General features: G+C 41.6%; 1 protein-coding gene across 8 annotated transcripts in view; it reads right to left on the reverse strand.

The window, feature by feature from the left end:
• Nucleotides 1–21,178, reverse strand: part of DEPDC5 (DEP domain containing 5, GATOR1 subcomplex subunit) — a 61,438-nt gene that overhangs the window by 20,990 nt on the left and 19,270 nt on the right. For 4 of the 8 annotated variants that reach the window (XM_034790626.1, XM_034790622.1, XM_034790628.1 and 1 more), the window contains 12 exons: nt 20,993–21,113; nt 19,519–19,742; nt 16,617–16,820; nt 15,822–15,957; nt 13,485–13,582; nt 10,151–10,216; nt 8,392–8,575; nt 6,885–7,045; nt 5,681–5,798; nt 5,350–5,517; nt 3,926–4,145; nt 2,880–3,013 (listed from right to left, as the gene is read on the reverse strand). In XM_034790626.1, the coding sequence (XP_034646517.1) occupies nt 2,880–3,013; nt 3,926–4,145; nt 5,350–5,517; nt 5,681–5,798; nt 6,885–7,045; nt 8,392–8,575; nt 10,151–10,216; nt 13,485–13,582; nt 15,822–15,957; nt 16,617–16,820; nt 19,519–19,742; nt 20,993–21,113 (1,834 nt within the window). The remainder of the gene's footprint in view (nt 1–2,879; nt 3,014–3,925; nt 4,146–5,349; nt 5,518–5,680; nt 5,799–6,884; nt 7,046–8,391; nt 8,576–10,150; nt 10,217–13,484; nt 13,583–15,821; nt 15,958–16,616; nt 16,821–19,518; nt 19,743–20,992; nt 21,114–21,178) is intronic. The other 4 variants (XM_034790629.1, XM_034790625.1, XM_034790623.1 and 1 more) reach the window with 3 other exon arrangements.

Here is a 21,178-nt window from a genome sequence, read left to right on the forward strand (position 1 = left end):
GTATCTAAAACTAGAAATATAAAATGTAACTCTGAGGGCCTATTGTAATTGTGTAAAGTGTGGACCATTAATGATGGTTTGAAATCTTGATGACTCCCATTGTCTGCAGATGGATGGGTTTACCTGTGAGTCTTCCTGTATATGTGTGTGCTGGCAAGTAAGTAATAAAGTCTTGCAGTGACATGTGATCATGTCACCTAAACTGAAATCCATCTTTAACCTGGTGCTTTTCCAGTGAGGGGGGGTGGAAACCCAGAGAGACAAAGAGTTCCCGCCTAATGCTAAAGATATATAAAGGGGGGAAGAGAACAGAGAAGGGGAGAAGCCATCATGAAGAATCCCCTAGCTACCACCTAAGCTGCAACAAGAGCTGTACCAGGGGAAAGAATTGTGCCCAGGCCTGGAAGGTGTCCAGTCTGAGAAAAACTTACTGAAACATCTCTGAGGGTGAGATTATCTGTATTTAGTTTGATTAGGCATAGATTTGCGCATTTTATTTTATTTTGCTTGGTGACTTACTTTGTTCTGTCTGTTACTACTTTGAACCACTTAAATCCTACTGTCTGTATTTAATAAAATCACTTTTTATTTAGTAATTTACTCAGAGTATGTATTAATACCTGGGGGAGCAAACAACTGTGCATATCTCTCTATCAGTGTTATAGAGGGCGAACAATTTATGAGTTTGCCCTGCATAAGCTTTATGCAGGGTAAAACGGATTTATCTGGGTTTAGACCCCATTGGAAGTTGGGCATCTGAGTGCTAAAGACAAGCACGCTACTGCGAGCTGTTTTCAGGTAAACTTGCAGCTTTGGGACAAGTGATTCAGACCCTGGGTCTGTGTCTGGAGCCAGACGGGAGTGTCTGGCTCAGCAAGACAGGGTGCTGGAGTCCTGAGCTGGCAGGGAAAACAGAAGCAGGGGTAGTCTTTGCACATTGGGTGGCAGCTCCCAAGGGGGTTTCTGTGATCCAACCCGTCACAGAACCTATAGACTATTTCTGCCTGAGCTGATGAATCTCAAATATGGACATTCAGTCAAAACAGAGCCAGTATGAACTGACACAAACATTTTTGAGATACAGAAAAGAAGATTAATTGACATTTCATGTAAAATGAACAGGTGCTTGCTCCCATCCCACAATGCATTGCTAAGCCCAACACAAAAACAGAGGGAAGAGGTAACTAGGAGGTTTGAGGCCTTGCTTAGGCTGAGTTGTTAGCTACCAGTGCAACCGCACCCATACCTAATCTTTGGTGTAGATGTGATTTAAAACAAAGTAGCTCAGTTTTTAAGATGCACCAATATAAACTGCATTGCACCAGCGCTGGTGCAGCTACACTGGTAGCTGAAATCTTTGGTGTGGACAAGGCTTTAGTCTTGCACCAGAAAATCAAACACACTGAAGCTATTCCAATAGAGAAGGAAGGCAGCTCACAAAGCTAACATGCAAACATAGTTAACCAGCAGTGTCTCCTACAGTGTATGAGCTGTGGCTTCAAAAATCCTTCTGCAAGACTCATCTCCCTGCTGGTGTCACCTGCTCAAGGACTTGAATTAATTCTCTCCTCATGTGGGAAGGTGAATGCGAGTGTGTGCGTAAAACTGATTAGCACGAGTGGGCGTTAACAAGGAGTTAGAATGTCTGTGATAATGGGACTTACTCTCAAATCCACCCACAACACTGAGAGCAAAGACGACTCTAGTGTTATCACAAAATGGAATTTGGAATCACACCAGCAATTCCCTGTTTAGTCTCTTTCCTCCCTGTACGTTATATTTCCTGAGTTGAAGTAACTTTCCTACCACCTCCTCTGAAGTGTTTTAGTTCATAATGAAGATTTTGAATATTCTAACAACATTAATCAGGAGATTCCAAATAAATTTGCTGTGTCATTAAAGATCTTGGTTTTAATGCATAAAGATCTCTACAGTGTGGGATCTGGTTAGCTTAGAGACTGCCTCTCTCCCACACCCCCAATGGATAGATCATCTGAGGAGCTATGGCTGTCAGTCCTAGATGGGCACAACCGGATTGGAAGCAGGGTGTCTTCAGCAAGGGTCTGGAAATAGTTTTGTTTGCACTGACATTGGTACAGCTTTCCTACTAGCTTGGTCTTAATATATCACACACATTCCCATATGATGTTTAGTACCCTCAGAACAGTAACAGTAATGGATATAAGCAAGCATGAACATGAACTTCATTACTGGAATGTGAGTGTAGTTGAGAGACCTGCTGATGTCTGATGTCATAACTCAAGAATGTTAATGATATATTACTGGACTTGACAAACCATATCCCCAAATGTTTTATGAACAATTCTATACAAAGTAATGTTATACTGACTGTGTTGTATCCTACCAGCTGGATGGAAGGATCTCAAAATGTGGAGTTCAATCCTTCTGAACTGTCAGTGTCAGAGATGGTCATCCTTCAGAGCCTGGTGCAAAGCTCATCTTTTTAGCCAAGACTATGCTGGGTGGATCTAAACTAAGGCATTTCCTTACCACTTCCTCCACTTTCCTTATTTCTCTCATAGTGGGTAGGTGATTCATTCGGGGGTAGGGCCAGTATTGCTGCCCGTAGCAAGTGGTACAAACATGTTTCACGTGTGATGCACCAAGATACCATGGTGATGATGTCCTTGTAAATGACTAATATAATCTTCTCTCTTTGCTACCCTTGGACTTGTACAGATGTAACATACCCTGTCCTACTGAAAAGAATGGCATTGCCCCACTGTTGTAACTCCTCTCAGGGAGCAAAATCTGAGGTGCTTCCTTTGTTTGATGATAAATTCCCCAATGTGCTGAAGCCCGTGCCAGGTGGGTGCTCTGTGATAAGGGTGTTTATTAACTTTAGCATTCAGACTCACTTCTGACTGGCTTCCATTTCCAACAGGGCTGAGAGGGCCGAGGTTCCCTTCTTCCCAACAGGAGGCCCAGAAGGCTCCAGAGAGTGAGAGGAGATTGGGCCAGCCATCTGCAAGCCTTTCAGAGCAGCCCCTTTCTAAGTAAAAAGGAACAGAAGAGGAAACAATGAGTCAAGGTCTTCAAGGTTCAGCTGATCAACAATAAAGTCACACCTTATAACAGTGATAATACTTTGGAGACAGCACCTAACAAAAGAGCAAGGGCTTCTCTACACGGGGAAACTGACTAGAATAGCAATTCCAGAATAGCTCCCCATCGGGGGACTTTTCCAAAAATAAAAGTGACTTTGTTCTGGAATAATTACTGTTCTCACAAAATGGAGTAATTATTTCAGAATTTATTCCAGAACAGTATCTCCACACGGGCGAGTTATTCTGAAATAGGTAGGTGGTTCATTCTCCCCCTTGCAGACAAAACCTAAGATGGGAAAAATAATTAGACCCCCCTGAACTAGCAAAGTTACTAAACATACTCTCCTTCATTTATACACTTCCTACGCAGCACAGGACTCTTTGGGTGAATTTCATATACCTGTAAACAACAGCTAATAGTATTGACCATTTGGTGACTCTCAAAGTACAATTATAGACAATGGATCCACTGACCTATATGACTTCCTTTACTCGAGCTGCTGAGTGCAGCACTCAGCCTGCTCAGTTCAGAAAAGTGAATTGTTTCATTCCATAGAGGACAGGGATCTTCTGAGCATCATTCCCTTAGAAGCAGGATGCACAATGCCCCCACATTCACCATAGCCACAGTACAAAGCAGTGAAAGAGTCCTTCAGTGGATGGTGGTTCCCAAATATCAGTCTTGTTTCAGCAACAGACTCTCTCTGAGCAGAAAGCAATGAAGCCAACAGGCATAGTGTACAGTACAGCACCGCTTACCGCAATGCCAGTCAATTGGGAATGTTATTAGAGAGCTAGAAGTGCTTCAAAAATTCAGCCTCTCACCCCACTAAGGTTTAGTTACAACACTGACTCACCCTGATCATCCGGTCTGATCGATGGCGCCGACGAATGCGATTCAAACCCTCCACAAAGCGGATGAAGCCATCCAAGAGCTGCCATTCCTCTTCATCAGAGCGGGGCTTGTCTCCATACACATCACAGTGTGCTTCACCTTCTGTAATGCGCTTTGTGGCACTGATGCAGGCTGGGAGCAGCAGAAAGCGTGTCCTCCAGAATTTCAGTGACTCAATAAGGCTGGAGGAAGGAACATGGTGGACAAATAAAAAAAGCAGACAGGGTACAGCATATCCTCACAGCTGTGAATGAGAGATTCTATACAACATGGTTGTGTGCCAACTTGCTTAGAGTCCAACAAGTAGATTACAATATCACTGAGTTACAACTGCAAAGATCACCAGATCCCCACTGCACTCCCACTTCAATTGGGTATGCATCCGAAGAAGTGGGCTGTAGTCCACGAAAGCTTATGCTCTAATAAATTTGTTAGTCTCTAAGGTGCCACAAGTACTCCTGTTCTTCTTTTTGTGGATACAGAATAACACGGCTGCTACTCTGAAACCACTTCAATTAATGCAGTTAATACTCGCTTACATCCATGGTTTTAACGGATCTCATGGCTGTGCCATTAAAGCATCAAATGACCTACATGCAATGGGGCATTCAGCAGGATGAATGTCAGTGGGAGGTATTTACCACCAAGCATGTTGAAACACAGTACAGAAAAACTAATTTCCAGGTTGATAATGTCACATGGACCTTCACTTTTAATGTAACCCATTAGGCAATGCTGTAACAAGGTTTTACTGTAAAAAGCAAAAGGAAAATAAATTTCAGAGATACAGGCTAAGGCACAGAGGATTTCAGTTGAGACTTGAAATGAGGTGGAAAGATACAAGGAGGCTGGTTCACTCGATAGACGATACAGAGGAAAAGGCGCTCAACACCTTTGGGGATACTCTGTGAAGGGACAAAGAGAAGGCCAGTTTTAAAGTCGACAGAGGGGAGGGAGTAGAGTCAAGCAAGGTCTGTAACTTTAAGTCCACAGAAGGTTTTAAAAACTAAGGGAAGAAATTTTGAATTGCATCTAGAAATGAATGAAAAGTCAGGGAAACTGTCCAAGGATGACAAAATGTCATCATACTTTTTTGCATGCACGGGGGATGGAGGAAGGTAAGAAATAGATCACAAATACTAGCATGCGTGAGACTTTGCACCAAAATCAGGCAATGCAAAAATGGTGCTATGTAAAATTCAAACAAGGGTAACAGAGCTGATAATAGCATATCAATGAAAGCAGGTCAAACACTCCCTCAAGTACCATGTCACCAGAGCTATTCAAGCCTTTACAGAGAAAAATGTTGGGTCAACTGTAGATCAAAAGGAAAAAAGAAAAAAAATAGGACAAAAAGCAATTAGGATGGAAAATGAGATCTCTCACCTGAAGTCTTCAGAGCCAGCAGAGCAGATATACTGATCCAGGTAATTCCACTTGTACTCTTCCAGCCGCTCGTGGGAGAACTCGACCCAGCAGGAGACAAATTCAGAGTCAGAGTGTGAAGGGCACAAGCTGTAGGTGTAGTTTATCTGAGCAGATTCATAAGGATACCTGACAAAGACAAAGCAAGCCTCACCAATCCTAGCACTCTCAACGGCAGCTCCTCCCGTAACAGAAGGCATTGAATACAGTCATCCAAGCAAATACAGGTAGGAGGAGACAGCAAGTCTGCTGGACAGGTAGTGCTAACTTACTTGACTGGAGAGTTACTCACTTCGGCAGATATCGAGTGACCGTAATTATTTTGTCCTTTAAAATGACTTTGTGGAACGTGCGGCCCATGCTCAGCCAATACTGATCTTCCTCCTCAGGCTGATTTCGTGATACAAGGCCTAGAAGTAATACATAAAGAGAACATCTTTCTGTTCACCTATGTTAATAGTCACAGCTTTGTTGCACAAACTGCACCTATACTGTAACATTCCATGAATGAGCTTCCAAACGCTATTTAAACCAAGTGTCATCTTTAATACCATTTCTTTGAAGAAGGCTTGCTCAGCAAGATCAGCAGTAGACATGCTGCAAGAAGTGTTGTGCACCTAATTGATGGGCTGGTAATTTCAGCATAATTTTCTATCCTTCTCTGTGTTTCATTCCTGGAGTTAATCCCTTAATGTGTTGTTTTTCCAAACGAATCTCACCATTTAAGCCTTTGTTTCCCACCCAAAATCACAAAGGGTAATAATTCTCATTCCTACCCTCACAGATTCACCTCCCTCAAGCCTCCCCTTACTTTAACTTTGTCCAAAAGACATCATTAACAACATTTTAAATAAAATCCTGTACTTAGACTGTGATTCCAACACAGGGAAGCGGGACCGTATTACCCCATGTAATCTAGAGACAATCTACACTGGGTATTAAACGGTGTTAGCTGAAGCATGGTTTTAAGACAGTTCTGGTTAACCCTGCCCACTCTGGACTGGACACAGCCATTTTTAAGTCATGTTTCAAAAGACTTATTCTAGACTAAAATTGGAAAAAAAAAAACAAGTTTCAGAAATAGCTGTACCTGTTCTACAGCGACTAGGCAAATTGTATTTAAACCTGTGTTAGCACGAACTATGTTAAACTGGCTCACCTACATATTTCAAACCCCAGTGGGTACAGGGGTTCTTATAAGTCTCCAAACAGAGTTCAGAACTGCTTTCCTGGATACACTATGGCTATGCCCTACCTCCCCAACCCCATATCCATCTCCTGCAGTCACAGCTGACTCTCCATTGTCTTCACTTGTGCTGCACCATATCTGGAAATCTCTCCCTCGAAGTAACCAATCACGTAAGACAAAGTAAAATGTGAAGAGAAAGAATGAGTCTGACTGATGACTGTGGAGGCTGTTGGGGGAAGAGGAGAGAAGGAAAGACAGGACAGAATTTATTATGGAGAAAAGGAACTACAAAGCAGGTAACACTCACCTCGGCTGTAGAGGGGGCTGCTGCTCAGAGGGGGTGGTACAGTGGTAGTCGGTTTCTGTGGTTTGGGATGCACAATGATTTGATATCCTTGCATGAGACGCTGACAAATGAACTCCTCAAACACTTGTTGGGCTGTCATCTGCACACCTTCCTCATCTCTCCTGAGCACAAGGGATTAATCACAAGACCAATCAGCGTAAGGAACTGGCCACACACCTGCTCTTGTTTCCACTTTTCCCAATTGAGGCCCTATTACTGCAATGGAATCTGCACAGGTGGAGCCTTGTGCCTGCACAGATCTACTTGGAAGATCCGGATGTAAGACAGCTGCATTTCTATCACTTCTATCAACAGTTCATGGGGATGGATATTACCAAACTGTCTGGAAATATGGTATTTTGCAAACAATTCTGAAGCTAGTGAGAATAAGAGGCATTCTGACCATCAAGATTTATTTACAACAGCAGCAGTTAAATTTCTGACAGTTGTATTTTTCAGCACTCGTACTATTTAGCAAATATATTCATAATGATATTCACTTCTATAAGACTTTCCATCAGAGAGTCTCAAAGTAGCTCGGTAACATGAATTAAAACTCAAACACCTTTAAAATGGGGAGAATACTTTCCTTCCTCAGAAAGGGGCAATTTAAGGCACAAAGAGGTTAAAAGATTGGCTCATCATTGCCAATCAGCAGGAGAGCTTATTATAAAACCCAGAAGCCCTCACTCCTGGTGCTGTGCTGTAGCCAACAGCCCCTATATTCCCTTTTTCTCCTGAACACTGGTATCCTGCTCTTAGAGGGGCAGACATTTCTCCAAGCAGATTAATTTACTTTAATAAAGCCATTTATTATACCTTCTAAGTGCCTAAAGTGTAAGATTTTAGTCTCTCATTGTGAGAGGTTTTATTCCTCCCTAGCAGGGCAGTAGTCAACATAACTGTTTTGTTACTTCATAGTTGGTGGGAAGTTTCAGAGATGTTGAAGGGAAGCGGCATGGTTTTGGGGAGAGTGTTCTGCTATATGGTGGCTACTGCAGAATTGCAAGAGAATCTCAGTGTCTCTTTTGGTTTATCACACCACGATGGTTTTCCTTCCAAAATTCTCCCAACAAAGTATCTCTGGAAACGGGGTGGAGGAGTGGTATTATTTATTTATTTATTTATTTTAAAAAGAGATACTCAGTATTCCAGGACATTTATCACAAGAAATATGGGGGTTGTATTTTTTAAAAACAAACAACCATGTCAAGTTTTGTACCCAAACTAATGTCTAACAAACATCCAGAGGGAAGCAAAACTGACAGATGTTACCAGTGGACAAAGGTGCAAAGCTGTCATCTAGAGAGAAAGGTTATCTATTCCACTGCCAACCATGTTGGCAACTCTATATATTGTATGAAAGTCACAAAATGTTCATTTTCCACCAGATTATTCCTGCCTGGGATTATCTGGAACCTTTTGGTTCAATGCAAGAGACTGTACAAGAGGTGGTGTTGGCACAAACCTGTCAATGTCAGCTTCTGGGAGCAGATCATAGCAGCCCTCAGTGTAGTCATTCTGCAAGCTCTGGCGGTCTGGGAAGTAGTCCGTGGTGAGAGGAAGGCATGCCGGAGTAGTGAGAGATTTCCAGTCCACCCCAACTGTACAACAGAAGCCTGGCACTACAGGGGGAGCAGACAGTGTCAGAACTGCCTCGTTGCATCATGGGGAGAAGACAATGGGGGCACGTGTGGTCACGCATGAAAAATTAGGGGTGGGGAGGGAGAAGAAGGATGTGTGAAGAGAGGAAAGTTGGAAAGAAAGGTAAGTGTAAGATATGAATGAAAGTCACCAGCAGGTTGGATGGGGAGGGAAGGAAGGCGAGTAAGAGAGAAAAGGGGAGGGAGAGAAAGACACAGTTTGTTAAACAATGCAGTGCACATGCTAATTCAATCCCATCATGCAAATGGGATTCAAAGTTAATACCTTAAATTATCTGTTGATTGTAAGCTAGAGCTGAAATAGCTGCTGAGGTTACTGCAGATCAGGTGCAATTTCATATTATGAAACATATAAAGAAAAAAAAAAATCAACATTCCAAGTCTGGACAAGCAAATCAGACCAGCTCCTCCTCCTGGATGATTGTAGGAGAGGTTGGTGAGGGAAAGAATGACAGCCTGTTTCTGGAATAGGTAGCATACAGCAGCAGAAAAGAGAACATTTCTACAGTTATAAAAATAGAAGACAGCCAGAAGGGGTGGGAAGAAAGGAAAAATAGTATCTTGTAACCTGCTTTCCCCCCACACCCCTCTAAATTTAGACTATTGTTGTAAGATTCTGGAGATCTATAACACAGATAATTCAACATCAAATAATCTACATCAATCATCTGTCCAGGGATGCCTGAATCAACCTGCCCTAAGAGCGCTGGGCGATTACTGTTACATAAATCATTGTTGCACAGATCTCATCGATAAAGCTGTTTTACTTTACCTTAAACATTTTATTTTAACATTAATGAGGGGGGAAATATTGTTGCAAGAAACTGATACAAGACAAACTGTTGCAAGAAATGTTCTCTGAAGCAGAGCCATGCCCTCACTCTTGTAATAGATGGAGGCATATAAGCTTCAGTAAAGGGTATCTTGTACATAAAATGCTGGCCTTCCTTCTCTTTCATTAGATTGTCCAGCTGGCACCAAACAGAACCTTTATGGTTCAGAGGCAGATCAGGAGAGTCCAACAGCCTCTTTAGCTCATTACGTAAAAATTATGGGCAGAGGATGAATTCAGGAAATGATACAGCTTTTGATTTAATGAATTCTTAGACAGGAACATGTAAAGCCATAGTATATAAGGGCTCCACAGAGAGCCACTGACAATCACAGGAAAGCAGAATGTAAACCGGACTGCTGCCGCATACTCAGCTGCAGTGCCGTAGTTTAATACTGCATCAAGGGAAGCGGTTTTTCTATCAATGAAGTTAGATTAACTACACTGATGGAAAACTCTCTCCAAGAGGTGGTAGTTAGGTCAATAGAAGAATTCTTCTGTCGACCTGCCCTCTTTACACAGGGGGTTAGGTCAACCAAACTACAGCGCTCAGCGCATGAAATTTTCCCCAGTCCTTAGCAACATAGCTACCTCGGTCTAATTTTTAAGTGTAGACCAGGCCTCACTAGACTCCCAACTCCTTGCTCACCAATCCCTAATGCCTCTGCATGTACACACACCCCAGCCCTTGTCTACCCAGGCCTCCTGCCCAACCCTCCCCTCCCGCTTACTTGGATTCAGAGAGGTGGAAACAGCATCTTCCAATGAATCTTTGTTCTGGGTTCTGAGGTTCATCCCTATGAGAGGCAGACATGTATTTTATTACAAATAATCATTTGTGCATAACATTCATTCCTCTTCCTCCAAGAGAAATTCACACAAACGTGCGTAAAGCTCAAAGTAATTGTATAATGTCTCTCCCAACCCCCAAGATATTCAGGGCACTGCATAACATAAAATATATAAAAACACCCAACACATAAAAAGCCACCATCTTTAAATTCAATTAAAGTGGCCCAGTACTAAAATGGATACCATGGTGACGGGCAGCTTTATAAATGCTTGCAATAAAAAACAATTGAGAGTTACCCATAATTATTAAGCTTGCTAACCTCTAGATTTCACATTTAAAGGCTAACCCAATTTTTCCTAAATTGGGCACTTTTTTTTGAACACGCAGGATGTTTCTATTAGATTTTTTTCTTACTTAAGGGAAAAAAGTGAGACGAATTAATACATATAGAACGTATCGAGGACGATGTTAAAGTTAGTAAAAACAAACAATGGAAACTGCCACAGAAATATTTATATAGCACAAGAGAAAAAAAATCACATTTACTACAGAGTTCAAATAACTTATGAGAGTAGATTATGGGGATTCAAGGTAGCCCAGATGTTTTAGACACAGACCACCAGTGTACATGGCTTTCTGAGGAGAAAAAAAAAAAAACAGATGATCCTCTGGATTCAGCCAGTCTAGCTCTATCTGGCTGCCTCGGCACTTGCTGAGCTGGAAATTTGGAAAGCGATAACCCTCTAAGAATTATTGCAATAGATTACATCTGCAAAACCAAACCACCGCTAAAATAGCTTTAAGTGGAGAATATTTGTGGATGATAAAGTAACCAAGGTGCTGAAAATATGGACATTCAATCATTTATAAACTGTACTTTCTGCACCATTCTATGAGAAAGGGGAAAAGACAATATACCCATGATCAAGAGGGAAAAATTACAACTGTTGTGGGCATTTTCAGATTTTGAGCCAAATTTTCCTCTCTGTGCTAGACTTGATCAAAACGAACATTGAGTTAAACTGAGTTACTATGGATTTATGCTAATGTAACTGACTGCAGAATTTAAACTTTTGTGTTTAACATCTTAACTATAGTGTTAATGATATGAAATGGACTCATAGTTCAGCTAACTTGGAGAACACGTACTGGGCAGAGTTTCTAAATATTCACAGGGGCTGATTTTATAAAGTTGGAACCCGCCGCTTTATCCAATAAATGAATATCCAAGAAAATCATGTTCTCTACATTATATAGCAATTACTGTAAGAACAGATGGGTTTTTGATTCCATGATGATGGCAGGAAATCAGAAGAGGAGGCAAGGACAAGTTGCCATTAATCTTGCGTCAAACCCATTAATGACATCCGCCATCCACTTAGGAAAATGCAATAAGACTTGTTTTCTCTAAACTGTCATCTGGCATCTGCTGGACAATACAGATAACATGTTGAATGCCAATGTAAATAGTTGGGCTAACTTTTTACTAAGGAGGCACATGTTGCAATACCTGAATGAACTATACTGTAGGCAGGAGCATGATGCCCTGATGTGATTCACTAAAAATCTTGTTGGAAAGATCTGTTCTGGATGACTCATGGCATAGGAAATGGAAAGATATAGGCTGGAGTCACATCCATGCAGTAGTGGCTTCAGCTCATTAGAGAGTTCAGTTACGAAGAGACGCTAATAGGGAATTTTAAGAAGCATGATAACTATAGACATAATTTTGCCTATAAATCACATATGTGTCTGTTACAGCGGTTTTGAGGCTTCTCAAAACAATACAGTTGAAAAAGGGAAAAAAATTATTACTAGGAAAAATTATATATTCTGTGCATTCATGTTGCACAAATTATATACAGTATTTGAGGTGCAATCCAACAACTACCAGAACAAAAATATGAAATCAACTTGTAAGATATAAAAGTAAGGTAAGAAAATTAACCACGTTCAAATGAAACCCAGGCAAGGACATGAAATAGAAATAACTTTACAGTGATTAGTTAACTGATATGGATTTCCACACAATTATAGCTGCAAAGAAATGTTATTGGCAGTAAGTTTGCTAGCAAACTGTTTTGGACACTGTAGTGTGTGGAGGGATGTGTGTAATAAGTGCAAAAATCATAACTATACATTGGAGGGCAAAAGCTCAAAATGAACCTGTGAAATTAGAAAGAAGAAGAGAACAAGGGGAGTCTAAAATACTCTGTTCCAAGTGTTGGGAAATTCTACCATTGATCATGTTTTATCTAAATAGTAGATGATACTTTGAAAAGTTAGGCCACAAACAGACAGTTACTGCAACTGAATGCTTAGTTTGGCAAATTTGTTTTACTGGCTTTAAGAGATTCAGAAGGAATTTTGAAACTTTCAGTAATTTTCAGTATAAGAGACACACTCCTAATAATCTGCAATTTAATGTTCAAAAGTGCATCTTATTTCCTCAAGTACAGATCCTCATCCAATTGTTCACACAGGCCCAAATCCAAAAAAGCAGCTAATCACATTATGTAATCTTGTTTAAAAAACAGGCACCATGCTTAACTGTTTTGTTGGATCTGGGCCGTAAAGGCTGTAAAAAGCTCTGCAACCAGCACCTACAGTTCAAAATGGAAAACCCGATTTACAACTTCTCTTGAAGCCTATAGCTCACTGCTGATTACCTCAGACTTTATTCTCTGAGAATTATTAGAGAGATGGAATCATCTCAAACAAGCAACTCAGATATTTCAATACATATTCAGATTCATTTTGTTTTAACCCAAGAAGGCAAACACTCAATATAGTATAGCACAGTAAAGTACATCATGGAGCATTAGAGAAAATTTTGCTCCTTTTCCCTGCTCCCCCCAATGTCTGGACACCAGATTTTGCGTTAATGGCGCAGATTACCTTACTTTCAACTGAACACACAGTAAGAGCTTATTTGTTAAGCACAAACAAACAATGGACATCTTTTCTATACCAAGAAATTTATAAAATGTAACTAGAGGAGCAGAAAGACAGCTACAAAACAATGAGGGGATAATGGACATTAATTGCTCAATGTACAGTTGTATATTAGTTTGGAACTATTAAAGTGCTTAGTATATTCATCACCTGTATCCTGTAGCTCCTGGACCCACCCATGTTCCATGGTTCCTAGCTCTGTTACTTGATGACAGTTATCCTCTTACATAGCATCCTCCCATAGCTCCATATCACTAGTCCTTTCATACTTCTATTTAAAACCCCCAAGCCTGCTCTGTTGACTAGTACTTTATTACCTGCACCATTACTGCCGACCAAACTGCTTGAAAACTCATCCGTTCCACTGAAGCTCAGGAAGGAGATGCTGTCATCTGGATGACGAGAAGTGATGTGCCTGGAGAGAACAAGATGCTGGCAGATTGGTTCATTACAGAGAAACAATACCGCCTCTCAGAGTTAGGTCAAGTCTTTTAATCAAAACTCAGATGCAAAAGCAACCTGGGGTCTAAGCTCAGCCTTTGGTGAATCAATGCTCCATACAACACACAGGGGCCAGGACAGGCCTGGAGGGATCTTAGGAGATTCTGTACCAATGCAGAATATTGATCCCTATAATTTGGTACCCAATCTCTGGCAGTGACCTATACTATATTCTCACAGGATAGTGGATTTCATAGATAACTAGCTACCCATGCATCCACTAGGAGACAAATACAGCTAAACAAGGATGAAGAAAATTCCCATGTTATGCACAGGTCCAACTTTAAAAAATGGAAATTCCAACCAGGTCCAAATCTACCATGGATCTATTTATGTTCAGTAGGGAGGAACCAACTGAGAATATGCGAGTAGGAAAGCCTGATGTTAGTGACCATAATTTAACATATAAGGAAAGGCTTCATATGAAGTATCATGCAGCGTGTATAGATTTCTTTTTTAAAAAGCAAAATTTGGGAACTAAAACTTGGTAAGCGTAGAGTAATGGGAATATTAAAATCCATCATGAGTGGGAGGAGGTTAGAGAATTGTAAAAGACACCATTGCTTAAAGGTGAGACTAAGACTTGTCTGGAAAAGAAAATTGCAAAGCAGAAGAATTAACCAGTGTGACTTCCTGAAAAACTGCTTAAAGATTGGAGAGTGAAACAACACTGTAATGGAAATAAAGAAGGGAGAGGAAACCAAAACAATGAGGGTCAATCATAGCGAGGGCTTGAAGGGAAATGCCAGAGCAGCAAAAAGTAAAAGTTAATGTCAGCCAAGAGATGAAAGGGGAACAATATGGACTTTTACAAAGGGTATGTCTACACTACCCACCGGATCAGCGGGCAGCGATTGATCCAGCGGGATGTGTGTGTCAATTTATCACATCTAGTCTGGATGCGATAAATCGACCCGATCGCTCTCCCATTGACTCCTGTATTCCACCGCTGCAAGAGGCGCAGACGGAGTCAACGGGGGAGCGGCAGCAGTCGACTCACTGCAGTGAAGACACTACGGTAAGTCGATCTAAGTACATCGACTTTAGCTATGTTATTCACATAGCTGAAGTTGTGTAGCTTAGATCAATTTCCCCTTCCCCCAGTGTACACCAGGGCTAAGACATCAGAGAAAGTAATGCTTGAAAGGAAACAGACCCATTAAAGTTAATGACGGAGGAAAGAGATTAAGTTAATGACAATTCTAAAGTGATTAAGTTACTGAACATTAAAAAAAACTTTAATGAAAAAAAGTGAAAAACATTGATACAGGAAATAATAAAGACCTTGTTAATAGAGATGTAGCTAAAAAGCTAGTACGGGAATACCTTGGTGGGAGGAGTGGGGGAGGGTAACTGTGCAGCTCAGCAGATAGACCCATCACTAGATCTAGACTAACTTCCGAAATAACTTAAAAAAAAAAAATCATATACATAGTGACTACTGAATGATTTAGCTCTCTCAGGGGTCAAGGTGCAATGACTATGCTGATATCGCAGGTCTGTGTAAGCAAAATACACCTCTACCTCGATAGAATGAGCATTGAATGAGATTTGTAGGAAAACAGAAATCTTTAATTTAAGAACAGCTAGCCATTCTTACAGGCAGTCCAGTTCTTGCATTGCATTTTTCACATTTCCCTATCCTGTCAAACATGGCTTTATTTCTCACCAGGTCTCAGTAGTGGGGGAAAAGAGGGGTAGGGCTGAAATTGCTTAAACAGTATTATAAGGCAAAGCCCTTCCCTATGCTCGAAATATACTTCTCTGGAATGGCAAGTTACAGCTTTTGAGATAGGAACCACTTCCCTGCACCAAGTAGTAAGGCAGTTATTGAAGGCCTGGGGCACCTGCCATGGCCATTTCCTGGATGATCCCAGGGGCGATACACTGGCCTGATTATGGGTCTCAGACATTCAGCAAGAAGTAACCTAAGTATGCATGAACTGCGGGAAAATAAGCCCTATTTCCATGCTTGCTCCTGGGGCCTTATGCCTGACAATAAAAATTGTGGCATATGTACACAGCGCTGATGCTGCATACAACAAAATATGTATGTCCTGAACCTTTATTTTCTTTATCCGATATGTGGCTAGCCTTTTACACACTTTTTTTTAAAACTCAGATCAATTTCTTTACTTGGGCGATGGCCTTACCTGCCAGTTGCCTCATGGTAGGCTAGTTCCAGCAGCTCAGCGGAGGAGTGCGTCAGATCCCGCTGCCCGTTGCCCTGCATTTCTGCCATGTTCTGACGAGTTTGGTGGTGGATCTGGATTGCTTCTCCTGATGGACCTATCCAATTATATATTTATCAGTCTCACCCAATCTTCTCTCGTTGCGTTAGTTTTCCCCAATTCATCCCCAACTCCTTCTCCACAGCAGAAGCACCACTAATTGATACGGAGGACTACAATGTCCCTTGGAAATGTTGTGAGACACAGTCCTCTCAACCTGCAGGAGGTATCAAATGAAATACTGAAGATTCTCATTCTAAAATACAGAGACACTTTTTGGAAGGCCTTTTTACAAGACTCAAGGCAAACTGGGCATAGTTCAGAATTTGAATCTCGAACCTGGAACATAAAGGTGTGCACTTCCATAATAATTTCCTTATTGAGCTCAGTCACAGTCCTGCCAGAATCTCCTGTCTAATAAAGGCCATCAGAAATTCCCATCTGCTGCAGACAATAAAAAAGGAGAACTCTGGGCTTCCATCTCCTTCATCTTCCATAAATTTGCTCCAAGCACTGAGGACACTAGCAGATGACAACATTCCCAAGAGACAAAAGGGCATCAGGTTGTGTCAGTACCTGGCTCAGTCCCCATTGTGCTGCATTCTACCTCAGGAAACCAGAACAGTTCACTCTGCCAGCTTATCTAGAGGGGTGCCCTCCCCATGTTTAAAGCTCAGAGCTTTAACCGTTTCAAAAAACATACTATAACAGACTCACCCACAGGAAAAGTGTGCATCCAACGCCTCCTATTGGATGTGAGTTTCATGGGCATACGGGATGGTGCAAAGGGATTTATTAATGCCCGCTGTGGTGTATACCCCCCAGGACGAATGTGCAGCATGGATTCTGCACTGCCTACATGAAACCTCCCTGGTGCGCTGGAGTCTCGCTGCTGTGACTCTAGCATATTCTCAAGGACATCTGCGAAACACAATTTTCAGTTAACATAAGACCAAACAAAAGCCACACTTAGTGCACTACTTAGTAAAACAAGGGCCACTAGGACAAGTGGGGATGTGCAGTGGGAGGCTGAAGGTACTAATCCAGAAATTACACTATAAATGGGAGTCCAGACAAGACAGAACCAGGATTTTCTGCATTTAAAAGCATTACAGTAGGAAAGCCAGAGAGGAAGCAATTTCTAAACAAGCCATGAAGAACTGTTATTTCTTCTTTTTCAATAATAAACAGGGGATTCTCACCCAGAACGCAAGACATTCCTGACAAGTTATAACAAAATATTGATGATGAAGCAGAAATTTAAAGAGAGCAACTACAGCGAAATTATAGGAGATTGGGCAAAGGGGAGATCTAAGGAAGTAAAGTACTCCATTTAAAAAAAAAAAAAATGGGCAGTTTCAACCATTGAAAGAAGTGGTAGGAATCATTAAACTACAGCATGCTTTCACCACAGGATACAAGATCTTGGTGAGCTCGTTTAAGCCACTACTATCTGATGCACGGCACAAAAGCATCTATTTAGAATTAAGTGTAAATGAAGGAAAGAAATGAAGGAAGTGGTGAGGATTGGAGAATGCAGAAGAAGTGTTTTAGACAAAGGCATACAGGGCACCTAAGGGAAAGTTAGTGAAGAAGTTGAGAATACAACAAAAAGGTCCAGACTATGCACGAGGAAACTCAAGGCAATAAAAGCGTGGAGTGCAGAAGAAACTGCAAACAACAAGGAAAAAGGATATTTAATAAGGAAACAGAGCTCCCAAAAGCAGTAAAACGGAAGATCCAATTAAAGAAGAAAACAGGTGTGGCAGAAATAGAAATGGAAGAGCTAATAGAATGCATCCTGGGCATAGTTATAGCAAAAAATGAGAAGGGGGAAGAAGAGGCTTAAGAACCTTCCCATATGGGGCAGACGCTCCTATATCAGGTTTAGTGAGGCAAGAGGGATAGTTTCCAGGTTACAGAAGATGACACACACGGATATCCATCAGTAGGAGCAGATGGGCTCTATTGCAGAACTCTTAAGAACCCAATAATAGCTAGCTAGCTTATATAACACTTTTCATCCATAGATGATGAAGTACATTACAAAAGGTAAGTATCAATTATCCCCAGTTTACAGTGGGAAACAGACTCAGAGGGGAAGTGACTTGCCTAAGGTCACACAGTTGGTCAGTGGTAGAAATGGGAATAGAATCCAAGTCTTTGACCCCCTCCCTCAGATATTGCTTTACTTTTAAGGAAACTATCTTTATATATTGCTTGATATAGGAAAAGTACTGGAGAACTTAAGCAGCAAAAGCAGTAGTAAGTTTTTAATAGGACAGTAGGCAGTTACAGGCCAGTGCGTCCAACTCCTATCACAGGGCAGATACTGGTGTCAGATGAGATGGCAAGACCTCAGTGAAAAGGAAAGCATAAGCAGCGTTCATTAAGAGGAGATTGAGTTAAAAAAAAAAAAAATCTGACTGATTTCTTCTAAAGAGCTTCAAAGTACTGGTGAAGGGTGGACAGAGTGCAATTTACCTAGATTTCAGCAGGGCTTGGGAGAAGGCACCACATTCTGTCAGAGGACGAAATTAATAAAAAGGGTAGGCACCAGTGCTAACATAGCAAAATGGTTCTGTTAGCTGGCAGGAGGAAGGATCCAGAAAGTTATAGTTAATGACAGTAAATCCTCATGGAGAGGAGTTATAAAGGGGGTTCCACAGGACCCACTGCTGAGAGCAATTGTATTATACAGATTCATAAGTGGCTTGGAAAATGAAACATTAGTTGCACATATCCATATCACAGATGATCCAAAGGTAGGAGGGGACATAGAAGAATATAGATCTCTTAAAGGAAGATGTTACCAGGGAAGGGAAATGGGCAGATCAGTATCAATGCCTATATAGGAAAAAGAACTAAGAGTACTTGTGGCACTTTAGAAACTAACAAATTTATTTGAGCATAAGCTTTCGTGGGCTACAGCCCACTTCATCAGATGCATGCAGTGGAAAATACAGTAGGAAGATATATATACACAGAGAACATGAAAAAAGTAAATAAAGTAAAGTAAAACCTATTTCCCCATGCTAATTTTCCCCCCTCAACTGTTACTCACACCTTCTTGTCAACTATTGGAAATGGGCCATCCTGATTATCACTACAAAAGTTTTTTTTCCTCCTGCTGATGATAGCTCACCTTAATTGATTACTCTCGTTACAGCTGATATGGCAGCACACATTTTTTCATGTTCTCCATGTATATATATCTTCCTACTGTATTTTCCACTGCATGCATCCAATGAAGTGGGTTTTAGCCCAAGAAAGCTTATGCTCAAATAAATCTGTTAGTCTCTAGGATGCCACAAGTACTCCTGTTCTTTTTGCTGATAGAGACTAACACGGCTACCACTCTGAAACCTGCCTATATAGGGTGAGCCAATAAGAACACAATAGGGAACTGGACGAGTATAAAGAGAGAGACAGCACTGAACCCAGAGCGCAGAAGTGTGCATTGTGGATAAACACATTTTCAAAGCTGTAACATGAAGGCTGAAGTGAAAATTGCCCCCTCTGTGCTGCTTTGGAAGTGACTGACTTGAACTCAGGACCTCTCTCTTCCTACCCCACAACCAAAGGGACTTCCCTATCTCCATTCATGCCACAGTCTGACCTCGGGTGCTGGTGTAGCCCAAGGAGCTGCTGACTTCATATTGGTGCAAATGAGGCCTTGGGATCATCAAGATGTTGGAGATCTTCCCCAGGGAGCTGTCATCGGAAGCTTGGCTCCTCACCTCCTCTGGGAGCAGGGTGCGGCTCTGCACGGAAGGGCTGGATGAGACATCATAAGAGCTAGAGCTCTTCCTGGTGCGGCTCTCTCTCTCCCTCGCAGACCTACTGAAGGATACATAGGTTCAATAGCACTGAAGTGAAATCCCACTTCCTGGGCAAATCAAGAGGATCCAACAGCTTCCCACTTATCCAGAAACCTGAAGACTGATAGCTGAATCCAAGCATAGTGGTAAAGAGTTAGTGTCACCATCTTTGAATATATGAGCGCAATGGCACATTTGCCTTCCCTAGCTAGCATATTAAATAGTTATCCAACAACATAGGATACTGAACACTAGCAATCTCCTAGCTAGGCAGCAGTGCTCCAAAGGGAGCCTGCTCAGCACCTCCCACAATTCTGCAGCCATCCAGCCAGCCATGGCATTGATGGGATTTGGAAGGAACCAGGCCCTACACAGCTAGAAAACTAGACTGGCCAGGGAGTTCTAGAGCTCCCTTAAAATTAAATTAAAGGTCTTTAAAAGGTACTGGCATCTTTCCAAGCTGAGCTCTATCAGCTCATTACATGAGTGAATGAATCCATGTATGCAGATGTTTGTATACAAAGCTCCCCTAGACCAATACAATGCCTCCGAAGCCCTGAAGGAAAGATATAACTGATGACACTCTGAAGCAGCCCCATTAGGCCCATCTTCATGAAACTGCACCAGGAACTTAGGGAGATTGAATGTAATTAGCCAAAAAAAGCATCTGGCCAGGACATCAGGATGAACACCCTACTCAGGAGGAATGCCACAGAAATTTTCAGTGACCCCATGGTCATGAGCTCTATTTCAATTCACATCCAGAAATTAACCCTTTCAGTTGTTAAGGAATTCTACACCCCCTACCCACCCTGTTTGGTATCATCTCAGAGGACAGAGCACCAATCTCTGAATGACCATTTCCACTTCCAGCAGCTCCGATGTTTTCCTCAAAAGTCATTCAAGTATGAAGCCAGCCTAACCATGTTTAGCTTGCAAAATCTGACAGGAGCACAGGAAAAAGAGAGATGGCTACAATAATTTTTCTGTTTGAACAAGCAAGCAAAATTTAAATTGGATGGAAATATATTGAGAGTTATTCCTTTTACTTGCTCCCATAGCATTAGTATGGCTTCACAGCAACATGGTGGGAAGGCCGCCAGCAGGAAGCTCACCGATACCAGCTGAAAATATTAGTTCTAAACATTATTCTCAGACCAAGCTCTTGGTGTTCAGCCTTCCCCATCTTTCCCAAGAGCGTTTTATATATGTCGGCAAATGCACTGAAGTGGTGAAGCTGAACCAGAATCAGTTTGCTTAAAAGCTTCCTACCTGAAAGTGGTACAGCGCTGGGCTCGGGATGGGCCAGGCAGTCTGAACACTTGGGCATCATAGCCATCATAATCAACTTGAATGGGAAGGGCATTCTCAGCATCTTTAGGAGCCCCTAATGCTGGAACACAGAACATTTAATACTGGAGTCTCATTTATAATTACTATTAAAAATCTGAGATTGCT

The sequence above is a fragment of the Trachemys scripta genome, chromosome 15, assembly GCF_013100865.1.
Source record: "Trachemys scripta elegans isolate TJP31775 chromosome 15, CAS_Tse_1.0, whole genome shotgun sequence".
Taxonomy (NCBI): domain Eukaryota; kingdom Metazoa; phylum Chordata; order Testudines; family Emydidae; genus Trachemys; species Trachemys scripta.